Source organism: Lepidochelys kempii, chromosome 1 (genome assembly GCF_965140265.1).
Source record: "Lepidochelys kempii isolate rLepKem1 chromosome 1, rLepKem1.hap2, whole genome shotgun sequence".
NCBI classification, from domain to species: domain Eukaryota; kingdom Metazoa; phylum Chordata; order Testudines; family Cheloniidae; genus Lepidochelys; species Lepidochelys kempii.
This window is the reverse complement of record NC_133256.1, coordinates 25,659,526-25,680,331: the sequence shown is the minus strand read 5'-3', so window position 1 is coordinate 25,680,331 and position 20,806 is coordinate 25,659,526. Positions and strand designations below refer to the sequence as shown.

The window sequence follows — 20,806 nt, the reverse complement described above, 5'->3', positions numbered from 1 at the left end:
GGAAAAGCTTTAAGTTAAATCATTAAACGCTATGTTATTAGCCTATGCACTGGTGCCCAAAGAATTATACGCGGCGCAAAGATTACACGACGCTTTGCCAGGCTCCAGGGCCGGGTTTAGCATCGCGTCCGGCCGGAGCCCCCACGGGCGGGGCAGGGAAGGGCTACGCCGGAGCTCAGGTGTTGCTTTGAAAGCGCCCCGGAGGCGGCCCCGTCCAGCCGGCTCGCCCCCCGCGCCCCTTACCGGAGTTCCGGAGCTTGCGGTTCTTGAAGACCGAGATGACGACCAGCAGGTTGCCCACGATGTCCACCACGGTGGTGAAGATCAGCACGCTGGACAGCGCCGGCCCCACCCAGGCCGGCCGCCGGGCCGCCGCCGCCGCCTCCCGCCCGGCCAAGCCGAAGCCCCCTCGCCCGCCCAGCTCGCAGCAGTTCCTCAGCGAGCCATTCTCCAGCATCGCGGACGCCCCCGCCGCCTTCTCCGGGCGTCCCCGGCCGCCGCCTCCCGCCCGGCCCGGCTGCTCCTAGCACGGGCTGGGGCGCTCCGGGCTCGGCATGGCAGCGCCGGCTGCCGCCTTGCCTCACGCCCCGGCTGACCCGGCTCAGGCGACTAGCCGTGCTCGGCGGCGGGCAGGGCTTTAAGGGGCTCCGCGCCCCCGCCCCGCGCCCACTCCCCCGCTGCCTCCCCGGCAGAAGGCGCTGCGGGCGGGCGGGGCTGGACGCAGCAAAACCCTCCCTCGCGCCCCCGCCCCTCTCTCGCCCGCCAGCGCCGCCAGGAGCTGGGGCAGGCGGGGGAAGGGGTCGGCGCGGGCTAAAGGGGGCGGGTGGGGGGAAGACTCAGAGCCGCTGGCCACTGGCTGTCCCGCCCCCCGCGCGAGCGCAGCGTGACTGCAAACTTTCCCGCGCGCCGCTCGCTGCAGCTCGGCGGCGGCCGGGGGGCTCTGAGGGGAGCCCGCGCGCCAGAGCCGTTTGCTGCGGGGATTGGCGCGTGCGGGGGGGGGGCCGGAGCACGGGGCCTCGCGCACGGGGCGGCGGTGGGTAAGTTCGGAGCGCTCGGGCAGGAGGAGGACGCGGGGGAAGTACGCGGGGGGGGCGGCGTGCAGGGAGAGAGACGGAGGAGCGTGCGTAAGGGAAGGGGATCCCCGACCGGGGGGGATCTGGGGAAGGGATAACACGCATGGGGGGGGGGGATCATTGGCAGTGGAGCATGAATAGAAGAGGGGGAATCATACAGGGGGAGGATGCATAGAGGAAGGAAGCTCCCAGGGAGATGGGAGGATGCGTGGTGGGGCGGGGGGGGGCGGGCATGGTCAGGGCAGTGGCAGTCAACCTTTTTTCATTCGCGGACCCCTAAAATAGTTCAAGTGGAGTTGCACACAGCCCCCCTTTGGAAATCTTGGCCATAGTCTGCAGATCCCCTCCCCCCCAGGGGTGCGCGGCCCGTAGGTTGAAAAGCCACTGAGTTAAGGGAATGGGGAGGAGGGAGGGTTATGCACAAGGGGCAGAGAGCCCCAAGCAGAGGGAGTGTGGGTGAGGGAGGAGTCCCAGGCGGGCAGGCACCGTGTAAGCTAGGGACTGGCACACAGTAGAGTGGTAACAGGTGTGGGGCACTGCACACGCCGGGGCTGGCACGGGGGCCGTGGCCGAGGCCGAGCTGAGCGTGCAGGGGACGCTGCTGCTGTAAGTGGGGCAGGCAGGGGCCATCGCACGCCGCAAGGGGCCCGGTCCTGCGGCCGTGGGTGTCCCAGGGCTGCTTGCAGCGGCCTCGCCAGGCACTGAGCCCAGCTGTGCCACGGGGCGGTGTGAGGGGCTGATCTTGTGCTGCAGATCCAGGGCCCTTCCGGCGAAGATGCAGCGAGGGGCCTGAGCCTTCGTGCTCGTCCCGGGCCCTGCGTGGGGGCAGAGGAGCCTCAGTGCTCCTTTCTGCGCGGGACAAGTCACAGCCACAGGGCGGGGCGGGGGGCAGGCTGAGGAAGGCCCGTGGTGGCTCACCTCACTGCCGGCAGGAGAGGAAAGGATTTGGAGACCATGCTCATTAGCAGTAAGCCTCAGAAGGGTCCAGCACCGTGCTGGAGCTGCATGGCAACTAGCCAGGAGTCTGAGCTCGGACAGCAGGAGCTTCCACGTGACTCATGAGACGAGCTGCCAAGGGAGCAGCTCCTCCTTGGTTTCTCTGCCTTTGGCTCACTGTTTGAATGGACTGACTAACCCGGATAAGGTAATCAAGGGCAGCAAACAACCCTTCCTCTCCTTTTTTAAACAGGGCAGAGCTTCAGATTTAGAGTTTATCTTAATTATGAAGTCCATGTAATCCAGCTCTATCTAAATCATCTCTCTCTAGCTTGGAGTTTCAGAACTGATTTGGCAGGAGGCGATTTTTTAAAGCAGGATGGGTATGAAAATTGTAGGGCAGGCCATGAATGCTCATGAAATTGGGGGTGGGGAGGCGGTTCCGGCTGTGGGGGCGGGCTCTGGAGTGGGGCCAGAAATAAAGAGTTCAGGGTGTGGGAGGGGGCTCTGGGCTGCAGGGGTGGGGGAGGAATGAGGGCTCGGGGCTGGGGATGAGGGGTTGGGGGTGCAGGAGGGTGCTCCAGGCTGGGACCGAGGGGTTTGGAGGCAGGGAGATCAAGGCAGGGGGCTGGGGCACGGGAGAAGATCAGGGGTGCAGGCTCTGGACAGCGCTTACCTCAAGCAGCTCCCAGAAGCAGCAGCATGTCCCCCCTCCAGCTTCTATGTGGAGGCGTGGCCAGGCAGCTCTGCGCGCTACCCTGTCTGCAGGTGCTGGCCCTGCAGCTCCCATTGGCCCTGGTTCCCGGCCAATGGGAGCTGTGGGGGCAGCGCTTGGGGTGGGGGCAGCGTGTGGAGCCCCCTAACTGCCCCTAGGTGTAGGAGCCGGAGCAGGGACATGCTGCTACTTCCTGGAGCTGCGTGGAGTGGGGCAAGCCCTGGATCCCACTCCCTCCCGGACAGATTAAAACGTCTGGAGGGCCAGATGTGGCCCCTGGGACATAGTCTGCCCACCCCTGTTCTAAGGCAGGTCTCCCTACTATAATTCAATAACTATACATGAGGCACCCAAGGAGGAGAACTTTATTTTCCTCAGGATCAGTCTAACAGCTACAGTGAGTTAGTTGTAATGGGAAATCCCTCCTCACTTTCCCCCTCTACTCCATCTGTTGTCTGGCTCTAAATGTTCCACTGCTGTCCCACCAGTTAAAGCAATTTCAGTCACTTCCTATGGATTATGTCAGGGCTGCCCAACCTACAGCACACCAAAGCATTTCATAAGGCCCGCAGCCTGCTTCAACCCAATATACTAACGTCCAATTCACTAGCATTTTGTCATCATGTTTACATCATTTTAGTTTACACAAGTGTGTAAATAAACAATACTGTACATAGAAACAACCTGTTTCAATACATATGAAACAACCTGAACTTAAAATATAAATCAATACAGGTGACTTTAAATCTTATTAAAATTTGTGGAATCTGTTTGGCCCACACAAGATTGTGCTTAGGTATATGTGGCCCTCCTGTGTAATAAAGTTGGGCACCACTAAATGTAATCATTTACTAAATATAATACAATATACACTATGCATTATTATTTGTGTTACATTAATGCCAAGAGGCACCACCTGAGAACAGGGCCCCATTTTGCTCAGTGCTGCACAAACACTAGAGTGGTATACAGTCCCTGCCCCCAGAGAGCTTACAATCTAAATAGGCATGACCTACAGAAGTGGAGTGACTTGCACAAGGTTACACACATAGAATATCATTGGAACAGCTGGGATTAGAGAAACCCAGATCTCTTTACTGCTAGTCTGATGCCCTATCTACTAGGCCACACTGCTTCCTAATACAACAATAAGATTATATACAAGATCTCCTAGACTTGTGTGCGACTTCTCTTCCTCTCCTACTCCGCAAAATTTCACAGATAAATTGATCAATGTATGATAAGTAACATCCAGTGTATCCTGTGAATTTCACAAGTCACCCAGATTTGACTATCCTGGCAGACTCCAGTTGAGGCCTAATCAGCACAGAGTAGAGTGGAAGAATTACTTCTCATGTCTTGCTTACAACACTCCTGCTAATACATCCCAGAAGGATGTTTGCTTTTTTTGTAACAGCATTACACTGTTGACTCATATTTGACTTGTGGTCCACTATAACCCCCAGATCCCTTTCCTCAGTACTCCTTCCTAGGTAGTCATTTCCCATTTTGTATGTGTGCAACCTTCCTAAATGGAGTACTTTGCATTTGTCCTTGTTGAATTTCATCCTATTTACTTCAGACCATTTCTCCAGTTTGTCCAGATCATTTTGAATTTTAATCCTATCCTCCAAAGCACTTGCAACCTCTCCCAGCTTGGTATCATCCTCAAACTTTAGAAGTGTACTCTGTATGGCATTATCTAAATCACTGGTGAAGATATTGAATAGAACTATACCCAGAACTGATTCCAGTGGGACTGAACTTGTTATGCCCTTCCAGCATGACTGTGAACCACTGATAACTACTCTCTGGGAACTATTTTCCAACCAGTTTTGCACCCACCTTATAGTAGCTCCATCTAGGTTGCATTTCCCTAGTTTGTTTATGAAAAGGTCATGTGAGACAGTATCAAAAGCTTTACTAAAGTCAAGATATACCACATCTATCACTTATCCCCTATCCACAAGGCTTGTTACCCTGTCAAAGAAAGCTATCAGGTTGGTTTGACATGATTTGTTTTTGACAAATCCATGCTGACTGTTACTTATCACCTTATTGTCTTCTAGGGGTTTGCAAATTGATTGCGTAATTATTTGCTCCATTATCTTTCCAGATACAGAAGTTAAGCTGACGGGTCTGTAATTCTCTGGGTTGTCCTTATTTCCCTTTTTATAGATGGGCACTATATTTGCCCTTTCCCAGTCTTCTGGAATCTCTCCCATCTTCCATGACTTTTCAAAGATAATCACTAATGCCTCAGATATCTCCTCAGTCAGCTCCTTGAGTATTCTAGGATGCATTTAGTCGGGCCCTGGTGACTTGAAGACATCTAATTTTTCCAAGTTGAATATTGTGCACCAGTATGGAGAAGATGCAGCCACATGCGACTTGTGGATACCCAGCTGAATACAGTGATGCAGTGCATCACAGGAATCCTTAAGTCAACTCCAACCCCATGGCTACCTGTTCTGTCTAACATCGCTCCCCCGCTGATACGCCACACTGTTGCGACATTCCATGAAGCTCAGTGAATCCAGGAAAATGGATGCCTTCCTATCCACCAAGACCTTGACAATGACCCCCTGCAACGTCGTAAGTCCCACATGCCTTTCTGGGAACATTCGTTTAGCCTCAAGCAATCGGGCTATGATCAGAAGCAGGCTTGGAAAGCAGATTGAGCTGAACAAGACTTAAAAAATAAGCACCTTGTGCCACATCCCATTCAGAAAGTTCCTAGGTTTAACCTTCACAGTCATCTTGGTCAACTCTGAACCGAATTTGAACCAACTATGGTAGATGCGCACATCTAATACACAAATGGAAAATCAAGGACTCCCCAGTCTGAGAGTTTGGTTCCCCACAACAGACCATCGAACATATCACTACTACTTCCAAATTTATAAATATGAAGCAGGCATTAGTGCAATAAATTCTGCAACTCCTGATGTAGCCATTTGGCTCGATCAACTTCACGTGAAATTGTAGTTGCTGCTCTGCACCAGCCAGACAAAAGAAGAAGATTTAACTGAGAAGAATTTGGTCCAGAATCTTCAGCCACACCTTAAAAAATGAGCACCTAATGTGGAGCACCTAACCCTTACTTAGGCACCTAAGTAAGAAGGTCTGATTTTCAAAATTGCGCATCTTCCATTGATCCTAATAGGAGCTGCTGAATGCTGAACACTTTTGAGAATCAGCCAATTTATTAAGGAGTCCAAGAGCCCATTTTTGAAAGTCTTGACTATCAATCATTGCTCAGAATCAGTGGGACTTTTCCCAGTAATTTTCTGGGAAATTCTGGGAACCACAGACTTTTCTGTGTTATATCTGTGGATGCTCTCTCTAGGAAATGCTTCTTTTAGTTTTCTGAAAAAGATCACTCTTACCCTGATCTTTTTTCTTTTATTTGAAGCAAGATGTGGTACTTCATATATGGGTGAATCTGGAAAACTGTACTGAGAACAGTCGTGGGTAATTAAAAAGTGTTTGTTCAGAATAACTTCCACTGAATCTATGAACAGATCAATTTTTGTGGTTAAAGGTACTCCTATTGAGCTCTAATATAAAGAAATGCCTTGGTATTTTAAAGTAATATTAAAAATCTTTTATTTTCTTTTGAAAAATTCTATGCCTCTGCCCCTCATTTTATGTCTAAGGGAAGTAATTTTATTCTGTGATGTAAATCCAGGCAGATTTATTTTTTAAGCAATCTAAGGCTCTGTGTGTCTGCTGCAGGACAAAACCAAGGAATTGCCTGTATAGGGAGCAATCAAATATTCCACACATCACTCAGCTGCCCAAGGCTGTTCTCTGTGGATTGTTCTTTTTTTCCTGAAAATGTGTGGCTGCTTCCTGAAGATACATTCATACTCCTGTTTTCTGTGTTTTATTGATTTTTTTAAAGGGACTTATCTTTAACCAGTTGTCAAAAGTGTAAACTTTTTATGAACATGAATGTAATTTCGGGAGACAGAAGTTGCTACTGCTGGCGTCCCTTGAATTTTCAGTTTCCCAGTAGAACAGAAGAAAAAAATTACCTCTCAGCACATTCATTATGTTATCACATGTCTCTGTAAGCTAACAGTGCAATTTCAACTAGAAGCACTATCTTTTAAAACGCCTTCATGCTTTCAGTGGTGTTAATTTCATGGCAATTTAAACTCTGCACATCCTGGTGGAAGCCAGAATCTAGGGTGCTCTCCTGCTTTCAATTTGATCCAAGTTTAGTTCTTTCAAAAACAGTTTGACTTACCTTTGAGTCAAATCAGGCCCAAGTTACAATGTTTAAAAGAAAGCCTCTTCTGCCCGTCACTGGTTTTCTACTGTTGAGAACCTGCGCAAAAAGCAGTATCTCCTTGCAGAAAGGAGAGACTGTGCCATCCCAGAAACAAAGTTGGTTGACTAACATATTGCTATATGATCTGCATCTTTTTTGCTCCCACACTATGAGAAGGTACTTATCTAGAAATCAAAGCCAGTTTTGTTATCTTTGTTGTATATTTTTTTCAACTTTTAAAAATGGCTTTATTTTCCCCTAGAACTCTCCTTCGGCCCATGCCACTTCCTGCAGTCCCCACTGGCCTACAATGGCCAGTGAGAGCTGCGATCGGCCAAACTTGCAGACGCTGCAGGTAAACGAACCGTCTCGGCCCACCAGCAGATTTCCCTGATGGGCCGTGTGCAAAGGTTGCCAATCCCTGATTTAGTGGGTCTAATGAAGACCCGCCAAATTGACTGCAGATCACACTCTGGTCAACCCCGGTACTCCGCCCGGAACAAGAAGAGTAAGGTAAGTCGATGGGATACACTCTCCTGTCGACCCAGGTCGGTGTAGTCACCGCAGTAAGTCGACCTAAGCTACGTCGACTTCAGCTACGTTATTCATGTAGCTGGAGTTGTGTAACTTAGATCAACTTACTGCGGTAGTGTGGACATAGCCTCAAAGTGTGACCTTCATGCTTGCAGGATGATTGTGAGGAGCCCATGTTGGCACCTACAGCAGCAAAGCATTGTGAGGCACCTCAGCTTGCAGGGCAAGTGGTAACACAGCCCCTCACTAGTATAGATTGCACCTGGAATGTCATACCGTGGCAGGAGTAAAATGTGGTTTTTTTTGAGCTATTAAAGGAAGCAGGGAGAAAGGAGTGGGAGAGAGTTAGGCTCCTAAATCCCATTGACAGTCAGCATGAATGGAACACCTAACTGCCCTTAGTGCCATTGAAAAATCTTTGTTCCTGCTAGTATATTGTGAATTAGGAGTGAATTGAATGCTCTAAAAAGTGAAATAATGGTGGCTCGAGCACAGTGCATTGCCAGGTGACGGTTCCATGCACATCTCTGCTGATGCAACCCATCCCTAAACTTAGACCCTCCAGGCTAGGCCACTCTTGGGCCTCTGCTGCCGTTTTGTGTGTTGGTTTTATGGCATTTATAAATGCAAGGCTGGAATGAAATAAACTAATTTTCACTCATGACCTAAGCTAATATATGAGCATGCATTTCCACAGGTGAAAGGCAAATTCCATTGCCCCACATCACCCCTTAACTAATTGCATTTAAAATGGAAAGCAGAGTCACAGAGCTCATATCATTAGACTGAGCGACCATAATGCATAATACAGTGTCTCTGAAAAATTCTCTGCACTGAGCTCAGTGCAGTTGCCTATCTGTAACGGAGAGCAGAACTGGGACCACGATGTGGAACAGGGCACAGGTGTGTGCTAGCTAATTGTTAAAACAATCTTTGAAATAAGGAAGGGGCTTGAATTTTCTCTTTCTCTTCCTACCCTGCAGTGCTGCTTCGATAATCCAGAGTGATCATCATTTGTGGGAGGCTTGATTCCTGTCATAGAGGAGTGGGATTGATTAGGCTTATGCCAAGAGAGTGGCATCTAACATTGGCCTCACTGGCTATGCCTGCCAGCTCATCTTGGGTTAGCAGACAGTGATCCTGCCTCCTCATTTCATGCAGTTGAATACAGGACAGTTGGCTAACATAATTAGCATACAAGATATAAAATATGGATGGGGACCCTTGCTTTCCATGTATAATTGAAACCCACTAGCCAACGCTGCAGGCTCAGATGACCCTGACAGAGAAGTCTGTTCAACATAAGCCATGAGAGAGATGCTGAGACAGTGCTATTTGCACCTGGCTCTGAGTGCAGCCCCAACACCACCAGATTTGAAGGTGTGACCACCTTGTATTGGAATCTCAAGAAGGGTGAAGCAGGGGCACTATGTGCCACACTGATGTACAGTTCACTACACCACAGAGTCCCTACTTGAGTTGACAACATTTCTTTCTGCAGAACCACTGATGTGGCCTGAACTAATGGGTGACTTCAGTCTCCACACAGATGACAATCCCTGAGGGGGCAACTTAAACTCTCGTGGTCAGCAGGACAGCCATGTGACTGTCCTGTGTGGTTTTTGGATTCATATAGCTAGAGATACTCTGGATCTGATTTTTGAGGTGGGATTGGAGGCAAAAGGGATGGTATGTCTTTTTCATGGACTGACAGGTTCTCTTGGGCCATGTTCTGCAGTACTTCATCAGTCCTTACTCAAGTAAAAGTCACTCTGACTACAATGGATGTTTTGGCTGAGAAAGGACTGTAGGATTTGGCTCTCAAATTTAAAAAAAAACTAGATAGTTCTGATTGTTTCTTATATATAGTATGTACATATGAATCCATGAAAATGTAAATGCATGAAATCCTGACTTTTCAATAGGGCCAGGATTCCCCCCATTAAGTACTGCAATATTTCAAACAGTGGTATACAGTAGAATCTCAAAGTTACAAACACTTCAGGAATGGAGGTTGTTTGCAACTCTGAAATGTTTGTAACTTTGAACAAAACATTATGGTTGTTCTTTCAAAAGGTTACAACTGAACATTGACTTAATACAGTTTTGAAACTTTACTATGCAAAAGAAAAATGCTGCTTTTAACCATCTTAATTTAAATGAAACACGCACAGAAATAATGACAGGTTTCAGAGTAACAGCCGTGTTAGTCTGTATTCGCAAAAAGAAAAGGAGGACTTGTGACACCTTAGAGACTAACCAATTTATTAGAGCATAAGCTTTCGTCATGCACATTGTGTAAAGAGTTATCACTTTGGATGGGCTATCACCAGCAGGAGAGTGAATTTGTGTGGGGGGGTGGAGGGTGAGAAAACCTGGATTTGTGCTGGAAATCACTTTAGATAAGCTATTACCAGCAGGACAGTGGGGTGGGAATAGGTATTGTTTCATATTCTCTGTGTATATATAAAGCCTGCTGCAGTTTCCACGATATGCATCTGAAGAAGTGAGCTGTAGCTCACGAAAGCTTACGCACAGAAATAGTTTCCTTACCTTGTCAAATCATTTTTTTTTACAGTTTCCCTTTTTTTTTAAGTAGTTTACTTTTAACAGAGTATATGCTTTTTTCTTTTTTTTTTCTTTTCTTTTTTGACAGGGGTGGGGGGGTGTCTGCTGCTGCCTGATTGTGTAGTTCTGGTTCCAAATGAGGTGTGTGGTCAGTTTGTACCTCAGGTGTTCTTAACTCTGAGATTCTACTGTATTTCAATTGATTTATAACCATTGATAGAAGCAGCCAAAATGTACACTAGACATATTTATATAAATGCATATATATTTATATAAATCTTCTCTGATAAATGTAACAACAACAAAAATTCAGGAGGATGAAGAATTTATCCAGAAGTAGAATTTTTCATAAGGTTCTGTCAATAACAGGGGAAAAAATTACCCAGCTTCTGTTCAATGCTAAGGATTTATCCTCAAGAATCTAGACAGAGCATTGGCATTGAGGATTGCATATTGATGTGAGCAATAATGATAGAAGTGCAGGGTATTTCCTGGAGATTAATGGTCATCCGGGTATTGAGGGTCTAAACTGCACCAAGGGGCACTCACCCCAACTGGTTATTCATCCCCAGGAAATGCTGTGAATGTCAGTCATTATTGCATAAATTAACATGCTGACTTGGAAGCTCAGTCTACATTCTTAAGGATAAAATGAAAAAACAAAACCATGATGTGTGGCTATTTTTTAAATGGGTGATGCTGTTTCAGCTGGTACCATGTGTACAGGGCATCTCTAGAGAACTACTGGCGTGGAGTTTACACAGTCAAATTCCTTAAATCATCTGTCAATATCATTATATGAAACTCTACTATAGAATGTAATATTAGTTAAGAAATGTAGAAAGAGGGGAGCTGAAGGCCCAGTGTGATGAGTAGATATGCCACAAACTGCCCCTTGTAATTAAAGTGGAGTGAAACAGGAGTGGGAGGTTGCTTTGTACCAGCCAAGGGGGAATTTAGAGTGGTGGTCCCTCAAGACAGGGAAATGGGGGGAGCTCTCCCTCTGCTTTTAGGTTCACTACCTCCAGTACCCCCTTAATATAACTGCTCTCTCCCTTTAATATAAACCCGGCCTCACTCAGTCAGTCAATAAAAGGTATCAGGCTCTTTAAGAGGCAAATTTTAAAAAAAATCTCATCAGATAAAGAGCTAACCACATAAAACTAGGATGGTAAACACATTAAAAACATGCTAACCAGCTTTGCATCTTATGAAGCCACTGAATAGTAAACAGTAGCTTATATAAGCACAAAATTTGCAGGCCTAATCTTGCTCCCACTGAAGCAAATGAGAATCTTGCCACTGACTTCACTGGGGAGACCAAAATGCAGAGCTATGAGCATGAGAGAAGAGAAAATGCTCCAGTGATTACAGTGCTAGAATCTGATGGAGCTAGAGCAGTGGTTGTCAAACTTTTGTACTGGTGACCCCTTTCACATAGCAAGCCTCTGAGGGCGACCCCCCCCCCTTATAAATTAAAAACATTTTTTTATATATTTAACACCATTATAAATGCTGGACGCAAAGTGGGGTTTAGGGTGGAGGATGACAGCTCACAACTCCCCATGTAATAACCTCGTGACCTCCTGAGGGGTCCTGACCTCCAGTTTGAGAACCCCTGTGCTAGATCCTCCTGACCCCTGCATGCCAGGAGCATAAGAATAGGGATTGAGCCTGCCCCCTATGCGAGGCACATAGCAGGGGTATAGGGCCCTATTGCACACCTACTAAGGTCTCTAAAGTTAGCAAAGTCTGGTGCTTCATCAATGACTATATGGTTTTATTGACAAGTGACCCTGCATTGATCAGATAATAGCTGTCAGTTGGGGTTGTTTCCACTGTTACATTCAGCCATGCGGTTCTGGCATTGGTCAGTGTGAAGGAAATTAAATGACTGCTACCCAGGGTACCGGCTTGCCAGATTCTCAATGGATCTAATGGGAATGGGTCACATCTACCACAGATGCTTGGTGAAATGGAAGGAAAATAAAGAGTAAAAAGTGGAGTGCAATTATGTCAGCCAGAGAGGATGATACAGCACTGGAAGGGTTTGAAATTCCTAGATTCTGTAAGCCCTAAGATTTGAATCCCAGCAAGCTCAGCTAAGTCTTTCTCCCTTCTAAGTTAGATGGATTGAATAGTATGTAGTTTTCCTGTATGTATGAAGTCCTGTCTGCTCTATGTGAACATGTGAAAAGTAACTAGAGTTTGTCCTGGATGTTTTTCCATGGCCGAAATGCCATTTAATCCCATCCAGTTGTGCATTATCTACCTGCTGGAAGCTGCCCCTCAGCCCAGGGGATCTTCAGTGACATGTATGTAGAGGGAAAGTCATCTCTGGGAAGAAGGCTAACACAAGACCTATTCATCACTTAATAGTGCTTAAAAGTGAGAATTAAGTGGTGCATCGGTCTTGTACTGGTCCTTGGCCCAGGGTGAATTTCACCCAGAGTTTGTAAGCCTTTGAGATGAAAGGCTAAATGTTAAACAATAAAATCTTTCTACTTAACATGTGAGAGAGTTTCAATAGGCATTAAAATGAAGCTTGAAAATGGGTAAAAACTATTTTTGCATCTTAGGCTCATGTAATAGTCTTTGTGTGCTCCAGGCACTTTCCCATAGGATAGGTGGTAAAATCATGTTAAAGAACAAAATTGTATTTATTGTAGATGTTAATTATTCAAGCATTGACTGGAATTCATTAAGTAGAGGAAAAGGCATGAAAGTATGTTTGTGGTGGTGGTACAGAATTGCTTTTTAACTCAATATGAACATCAAGCAACAAGGAAAGGAATGTTGCTAGATATGTTACTAAGTAACAGAGAGGATATGAAAACAGAAAGGCAAAGGGAGACTGCAGGAAGCCATTTGGATCAAAGTGCCATTAGGATTAGTTTTAAACAAAAAGGGGAAAAGTTAAAGTAGCCAACTTTATAAAGACAAGTTTGGTTTGGAAGAGATAGGGGATGAATGGAATACAATTAAATGCTATAAGACGCCACAGTGGAAGTTAGAGAGTGAAAGGAAATGTGACAAAACAGTGTTTCTTTCTACCTTTTTCATTTCAAATGCTATATTACTAAAAAGTGTATAATGGAAAAAATGGACCCATTTGAATAAGTAAAAAGGTTTATAGCATCATTAGAAGGAGGAAAGAGACAATCAGAACTATTAGATGCTTACAGTTTCAGAGAAAGAAGATAGTGAACTAGTGAATGGACTAAAATTCTAAATGTAAAAATATAAGGAACATTACAATAGCAAATACATAGAAATGGTATTTAACTAGTATATTTCAGCCAAGGATCCCAGAGGACTGAACCTTTCAAAGCAGACTAGAAACTGTAGGTAATTGAGCTATGCAGGTTTATACCAGCTGAGGATCCGGCCCTAAATTGTCATGGATTTACTGGTATGCAGCCCGTAAGCAGCACACAACAATACTATGCAACTGAAAAATACCACATCCCAACTCAACCCATATGGGAATTGAATTAGAATTGTAGAAGTTTGGTGCTAACTCTCTTTCTGTCAGCAAAGGTGTCACACATTTTTAATGATCAGTGCTTGAGTTGAAAGATGGTACCTCCCAACACCCATCATATTAGGCTATTGCCAGTAATAAATCAGGAGGAGGAGCACCACTTACTGAATTATCTCAACAGTTCCATTTCCTCCTGCAGCACCTTAGAGGATGGGATTTCCAAAATTCATCAGTGGGAGCAGAGTTCAGGCAATGAAAAAGTGGGTGGCTAACGTACAATAGTTCTCAGATTTAAGAAATTGCAAACAAAAACCTACAATAAAACAATATTATCAAGGGTACAAAGTCAAGCACCCAAAAGTTGGGGCATGCCAGAATTAGGTTGCATTAAGGTACCTTGTGTTAATAAGAAGCATAATTAAAATTGGAATCTTGGTCATGCCTAGATTTCCCAGCAACACCAGTGGCCCCAAATGCTCCCACTTCCTTCCCCCCTTCACTTAGGGACAGATTTTACAACACCTATCCACACTGACTAGGGGATAACCTGAAATCAGTGAGAATACTCAATCAATAATGCACAACTCAGTGCAGGTGGCAGAGTCTGGCCCCTTGTCAAGTAGTTAAAGTGTTTTCTTAGGCAAGCTTAACAATGTGTGTCACTGTCACTCCAGCTAGAATTCAAAGGTTACAGCTACACTGCGATAAAAAACCCACGGCTTTGAGGTCAGTTGACTTGGGCTCATGGGGGTCATGCTGCATGGCTAAAATTTGCTGTGTAGACATTCAGGCTTGGGCTGGAGTCGGGACTCTGAGACCTCATGAGGGGGTGGGTCTCAAAGCCTGAGCTCTGACCCGAGCCTGAACATCTGCAATTTTATAACCCGACAGACCAAGCCCCCCAAGCGCAAGTAAGCTGACTCAAGCCAGATGCAGCCATACTGCAAGTCTTTTATTGCAGTGTAGATCTACCAATATTGATAGTAATCATAAATATAACTGTGACATTCTATACCTTGGGGGAGCACCCTGTAACCCCCATATTCCTAATTTACATATATTTGTGATATTGCATATCAAGCATGCCTTGTAAAGTGTCATGGGAAAGGTTATGATCTGCTGAAACCCACTGTTCCATCTAAATATGTACATTATTAATGCATATGAAGTTATGAGAATTGTGTTGTAAAGTTGTCACTAAAATACGCTGTGGGTTTGGGAAGCACCCAGATATTAGCTCCCCAGAGACAACAGCAAGAAAAGTAACCAACACCTGGGCAGGTGTCAAACAACCATCAATAGCCATTGTCCAGCAAGGGAGTTACAATTCAATGACTCACCTGGACTCATGTTCTCCAAGCACATTGACTAAGGGTATAAAACAAACACAGTGGCCACATGCTGGGGCTTTTCTCCCTCCCTCCACCGAGGCTGCAAGCAACAAGGACATTCAGAAGACTGAAGATTCCAACAGAGTGGCCCACGTTTCAAGGGTGAAACCTGTGTACTCTGAACTGCAATATCCATTGGGGTGCGAAAAACTGTTTAATCTAGATGTTGCCCAATCTAATAGGGTTGAGAGTTTAGACTACGTGCTGATATTTTCTTTTCTTTTGGTAACTAACTCTGACTTTTTGCCTATCTCTTATAATCACTTCAAATCTATCTTTGTAGTCAATAAGTTTGTTTAACTGTTTATCTTTACCAGTGAGTTTGCCTGGAGTGTTTGGTAAACCTGCTCAGGTTTACAAAGTCTGGTGTATATCCACTTTCCATTGATGCAGTAGTGAATCAATTAATAAATTTGCACTGCTCATCTTGAGCAGTGCAAGATGGTATACTCCTGAGGTACAAGGCTGGGAGCTGGGGGAATTTGGCTGGTGCCTTTCTCTGTGTGATTCATGAGTGGCTCTGTGAACATGCAATCTAGCTGGGTGTGGGGCTCCACATGAGGTTGTGCTGAGTGATAACAGTGCCTGGAGGGGTTTGCTGCTTTTCACTAGCAAAGCACTGTGAGAGGCAGCCCAGGCTGGAGAGTGAAGGGGGCACAGCAGTCCCACAGACCCAGGCTGCACCCTGAGGACCCTGTCACAATAACATGATTGTAAGGATTTTCCTTCTTGCAGCATCTGAACTTCTAAAATGACTTGTAGGTGTAACAATGCAAGACTATTGTCTTGCTATTGAAGGATGGGATGAGTGCAAAGTAGAGTGAAAAACCTTCTGAGGCTGCCTCTGGAGCAGAATAAAGGGGTTTGGGTTCTCCACTGCCTTGCATCCATTTACACCTTTGTTAAGTGTTTTGCACCTGCCTTACACAGGTGTAAAGTGACAACACAAGGTACAAGGTGGTGGAGAATCAGGCATAAGGAGCCTGGGAAAGAGGCTCCTACCTGAAGCAGCGGAGTGCTGAAGTTTAGGAATTTTAGGGACAGTGCTGGGCAGTAAGTAGTTTAATCCATTGATATAAACTAAGATCTGACCCTGGGGAATTGGAGAATGAACCTTCAACTAGAGAGAGTGAAAGTATAAAAAGGAGAGGGGAAAATTAGCAAAAGTTGGGTGAGGATTCCATTGGCAGACTGTGAAGAGATCCAAAGGGACCTCACAAAACTGGGTGACTGGGCAACAAAATAGCAGTTGAAATTCAATCTTGATAAATGCAAAGTCATGCATATTGGATAACATAATCCCAACTATACATTCAAAATGATGGGACCTAAATTAGCTGTTCCCACTCAAGAAAGAGATCTTGGAGTCATTATGGATGGTTCTCTGACAACATCTAGGGGAACAATTTGTACAGTGGGGGTGCTTAGAGCCATTGAAACAAACTGTAAACTCTGTATATAATAACAAGCCAGTAAATATCAATTCCACAAAGGAGAAACAGAAACATATAAAAGTGAAGTGATGTACCCAAAGTCCCATACCAGGTCAGTGGCAGAGCCAGGCTTAAAACTCATTCTCACCATTCCTAGACCAGGGCTCTATTTGCTAAATAACACTTGTGAAGGGTTCCCCCCGGCTGGGATATGATCTGGAACTTGGGTACCATAGGCGCCGACTTCCCCTGTACCCGGGAGAGGGGGGGTGATCGACCCCCCCACTCTGCCCAAGTCCCACCCCCACTCCAGCCCGTCTCCCAACCCCCCACCTCTTCCCCGCCTCTTTCCGCTCCCTCCCCCAAGTGTGCTCCTGTCACTGCTCCTCCTCCTCACTTCTGGAGCCGACCTGCATGCTGCAAAACAGCTGTTCATGGCGGGCAGGAGGTGCTGGGAGGGAGGGGGAGGAGTGATCAGCAAGGCGGCCGGCAGGAGAGAGGCACTGGAGGGAGGGCAGGAGCTTGGCTGCTGGTGGGTGCTGAGCACCGACAAATTTTTCTCCGGGGCTGGAGCACCCGCAGAGTCAGCACCAATGGGTACCACTGAGCCCCCTGACCCACCAGCCTGCACTCCCTTTACACTGTACTGCTGTGACCAGTCTACCAAACCCTCTCCCAGGTTCCAGCACACATACAGATAGGGACACACCCAGCTGCAGAACATACAGATGCTGTGATCAGTTCTGCATGGAGAGGCTACAGCTAAGGAATTACACAGCTACTCAAGTGTACCCACCTCACCCTGGAGTGTAAACACAAAATTATACTGTCTTGTGCTGTACAGAGATCTGTACAGTGTAAGCTCATGAAATTCACCTCCTCCCTCCACGGGGAGAAGGATATGCAACAGCTTTCTGCTCCCAATTATGACTCCCACATACTGGTTTTAGACAAAGCAAAAATAAATTTATTTAACAAAAGATAGATTTTAAGTGATTATAAGGGGTACCAAACAGATCAAAGCAGATTACCTAGCAAACAAACAAAACACGCAAACGAAGCTTAATATACTAAAGAGACTGGATGTGAGTAGCAAATTCTCACCCTAAATGATGATTCAAGCAGGCTGCAGAGATTCTTAAGGGGCCAGCTGCACTTGCTTACAGCTTAAAAACCCCAGGTGTTCCTTTCACAGGCTAAAATCCCTTTAGCCTGGGTCCAGCAATTCCCCCCATTTCAGTCTTTGTTCCTCAGATGTTTCTAAGAGTCTCTTTGGGGCACGGAGTCAGTGAAGAGCCACTATGATGTCACTCCCCTGCCTTAAATAGCTTTTGCATATGGCAGGAACCCTTTGTCTCAAAGCTTACTTCCCATGGCAGTCAGTGGAAAAACACTGGTATTCCAAGATGGAGTCCAGTACCAGGTGACTTGGTTACATCTCCCTGTAGTGCCACAGCAGCCATTGCTCAGAGGCCATTTGTAGCAGCCTCAGGAAGACCTCCCCACATAAACTTCTTCTAAAGCCTATTGTTTTCTCTAACGGCCCTTTCCAGCCAGCCAGAATGATTGCATTCTGCCTAGTGGGTGTTGCACAGGTGTAAACACATTTATAACACAGATACATAGTCAATATTCCTAACTTCAGATAAAAAAGTGATACATGCATACAAATAGGATAATCATATTCAGTAAATCATAACCTTTTCAATGATATCTCACATTACTGATTTTGCATAAAATACCTCATAGTTATGCAATAATCATATCGTAATAATAGCTCTGTGAAGAATATGGGGTGCAGTGTCACAACACTGTCTCCTCTACTAGATCTTTATGAATTGCTAGTTTCCAGTTTTGCCATCCCCAACTATTCAAAATTTGTGAGACAAGCCCTATAAAAATCATGACATTGGCCCAAATAATGAATTTTATAAATATAATAAATTTGGGGTTCTTTTCCATTTAGATTTTGAGCCTTTAGGGTACACTCTGATCACATTTCAAGCTTTTCTCCCCAACCAGGAGGCCTAGAAACTTACTTTTTTTTAATTGAAGCTGATATTCTCACATGATCCCATGATTCCAAAACCTGGTACTTAAAGAAAAAACACCAAATATTGCAACACTTGCAATAACAATCACACAAGCTGGCAATGTTGAAATTCTTCCACTCTTACTTTTGAGTAGCACTTTACTCTGTGAGTAGTTCTATTTAAATCAATGGGCTCCTTACAGAGTAAGGTGCTCCTCAACGTGACTAAAATGGCAGTCTCTAGCTCCATCTAGAATATGAAATGATACACCCACAGAAACATAATACATGGGTAACCAGATGAGATTCTATGGCCTGTCTGATTGAGGAGGCCAGGCTAGATGATCTAACGGTCCTTTCTGGCCTTTAAGTTTATGAATAGACAGACAGCTCATGTAATTAACTATATGGACTCTCTCAGACCAAAACCACTCCCATCTTCATGCCTGTCCAGCTTAGGCAAAATCTGAGTGAACAGATAGGTCTCACACAGCACAAGGAAGATCAAACACATCCCAATCACTATGAAATAAAATTCAAACAGCCATTCATGAATATCTTTTTGAAGAGAACACTGCAGAGCTCAACACACCTATGAGGCAGTAGCCTTCCTACATCTCAAAAAGAGACAGGAATGTTTTCATGATCATGCTCCACCACCAGCAACACATGCCAAGGAGAGGATTAACTGTTAAGTGTGTTCTGATTACACTGCCACATGCGAGTTAACTACATTTCTTGCCCCTACCCTGTGGCAGGGTTATTCTGCTGGCCTACCCTCTTGCATTTGAGCCAGGAGTGGTCAAAAAATTCCTATCAACACCATTTTATGATGGGAAATTTGGTTTTCAACAAAATGGACATTTGTGTGGAAAGTATCTGCTTTCTGCAGAAAATTTTGAGCTTGGGGGCTTTTGACCAAAAGTTGAAATTTACCTCAGAACCTCCCTCCCATTTTCTAACAACTCTAGTTAGAACCCTGCATAAAGCTGCTGAAGTTCTGCTGCCTCATTGAAGCAGGAGCACCCAGGGAGGTAGCAGTAGCTCTCTAGGGACAGGGAATAAGGAATCTAGGACAGGGGAAGGTCCGGAGGCAAACCAAACCCAGGGCTGGTCTACACTACAACGGTAGGTCATCTTAGGCACTTTGCTCAGGGCTGTGAAAAATTTCACGCTCTGTGATGTAATTAAACTGACCTAAGCTCCAGTGCTGACACCACTATGTCACCGAGCTACCATCTCTCAGAGAGGTGGATTTACTACAGAAACAGAAGAAGACCTTCCATCGCTGTAGTAAGTGTCTATGCTGTGCTACTTTAGCATTTCTAGTGTAGAGATACCCCCAGTGAGGAAGCTTAGGTTTAAATTACCAGTAAAGCTAAATCCCAGGAACACTGTGAGTTTGGACACTTAACTCAGGCTCTGGGTTGATTTACTGACGATAGGTCAGAGACATAGCCCATTCATATCCTGCCACAAATTTAAATGCCTTGCATGTCAAGGACTGCTAGCGTGGGCTATGAAAAGGAGAAAAATTATGGTTCATTCACACACCAGATAATCCTATTTTTAATAGGAGAAACTGCCAGAGAGATGAAATAGTATGTGTCGCAGGGCAAGGCCCGATGGCTACAGGAAAGTAGTGAGAAACAGGTATATTAGCCTCAGGCTAAACAAATCCCTGTTACCATGGTAACCAAATGGCAGTTGCTCCAGGTCAATTAAGACACCTTGGGTCAATTAAGAGCCATTTAGAAAGCAGTGGAGACAGCGTGGTTGATTGGGACACCTGAAGCTAATCAAGGGCTGGTTGAAACTAGTTAAAAGCCTCCCAGTTAGTCAGTGCGGGGGTGGGGGGAGGGGTGTCAGGAGCAGTAGGAGGAAGCTGCGCTGCTGGAGAAACTGGGCAATGCAAACCCTATCAGGCACAAGGAAGGAGGCTCTGAGGTAAGGGTGAAGTAGATGTTGCACAAGTGGGGGCTGCTGTTGGGAAGTGGCCCAGGGAATTGTACTTGTCCTGTTTCAAAAAGTCAGCTACCAATAGCTGCTACTATTAGGGTCCCTGGGCTGTTGTTGGGGGGGGGCGGCTTTGCCCAGTGAGAGGTTGCTAGAGTGTGGGGAGAAGGAAAAGATCATTGTCAAAAGTGAACCCTGTGTGTGCTAGCACAGTAGTAAAATTTCCATTCAGGATGTTTGAATGACAACATATGCTAGTTTTTGTTGGGGGACAGGGAGGCATAAAGAAGCAAAGAGGAAGGAAATGGCCTGTTTGCTAGAGTCAACTAGTTTTGGTGACAAGAGAACAGCACATGTTAGGAGAGATAATTAAGGTGTCAAGTTTAAATACTTTTCTATAAGGAT

The 20,806-nt window shown here is 45.7% G+C and overlaps 1 protein-coding gene across 1 annotated transcript in view; it reads right to left on the bottom strand.

Moving 5' to 3' along the window:
• Positions 1–457, bottom strand: part of MTNR1B (melatonin receptor 1B) — a 52,367-nt gene extending 51,910 nt beyond the window's left edge. Inside the window, exon 1 of the mRNA XM_073318239.1 lies at positions 244–457. Coding sequence (XP_073174340.1) covers positions 244–457 — 214 coding nt within the window. The remainder of the gene's footprint in view (positions 1–243) is intronic.
• Positions 458–20,806: the final 20,349 nt, after the last annotated feature.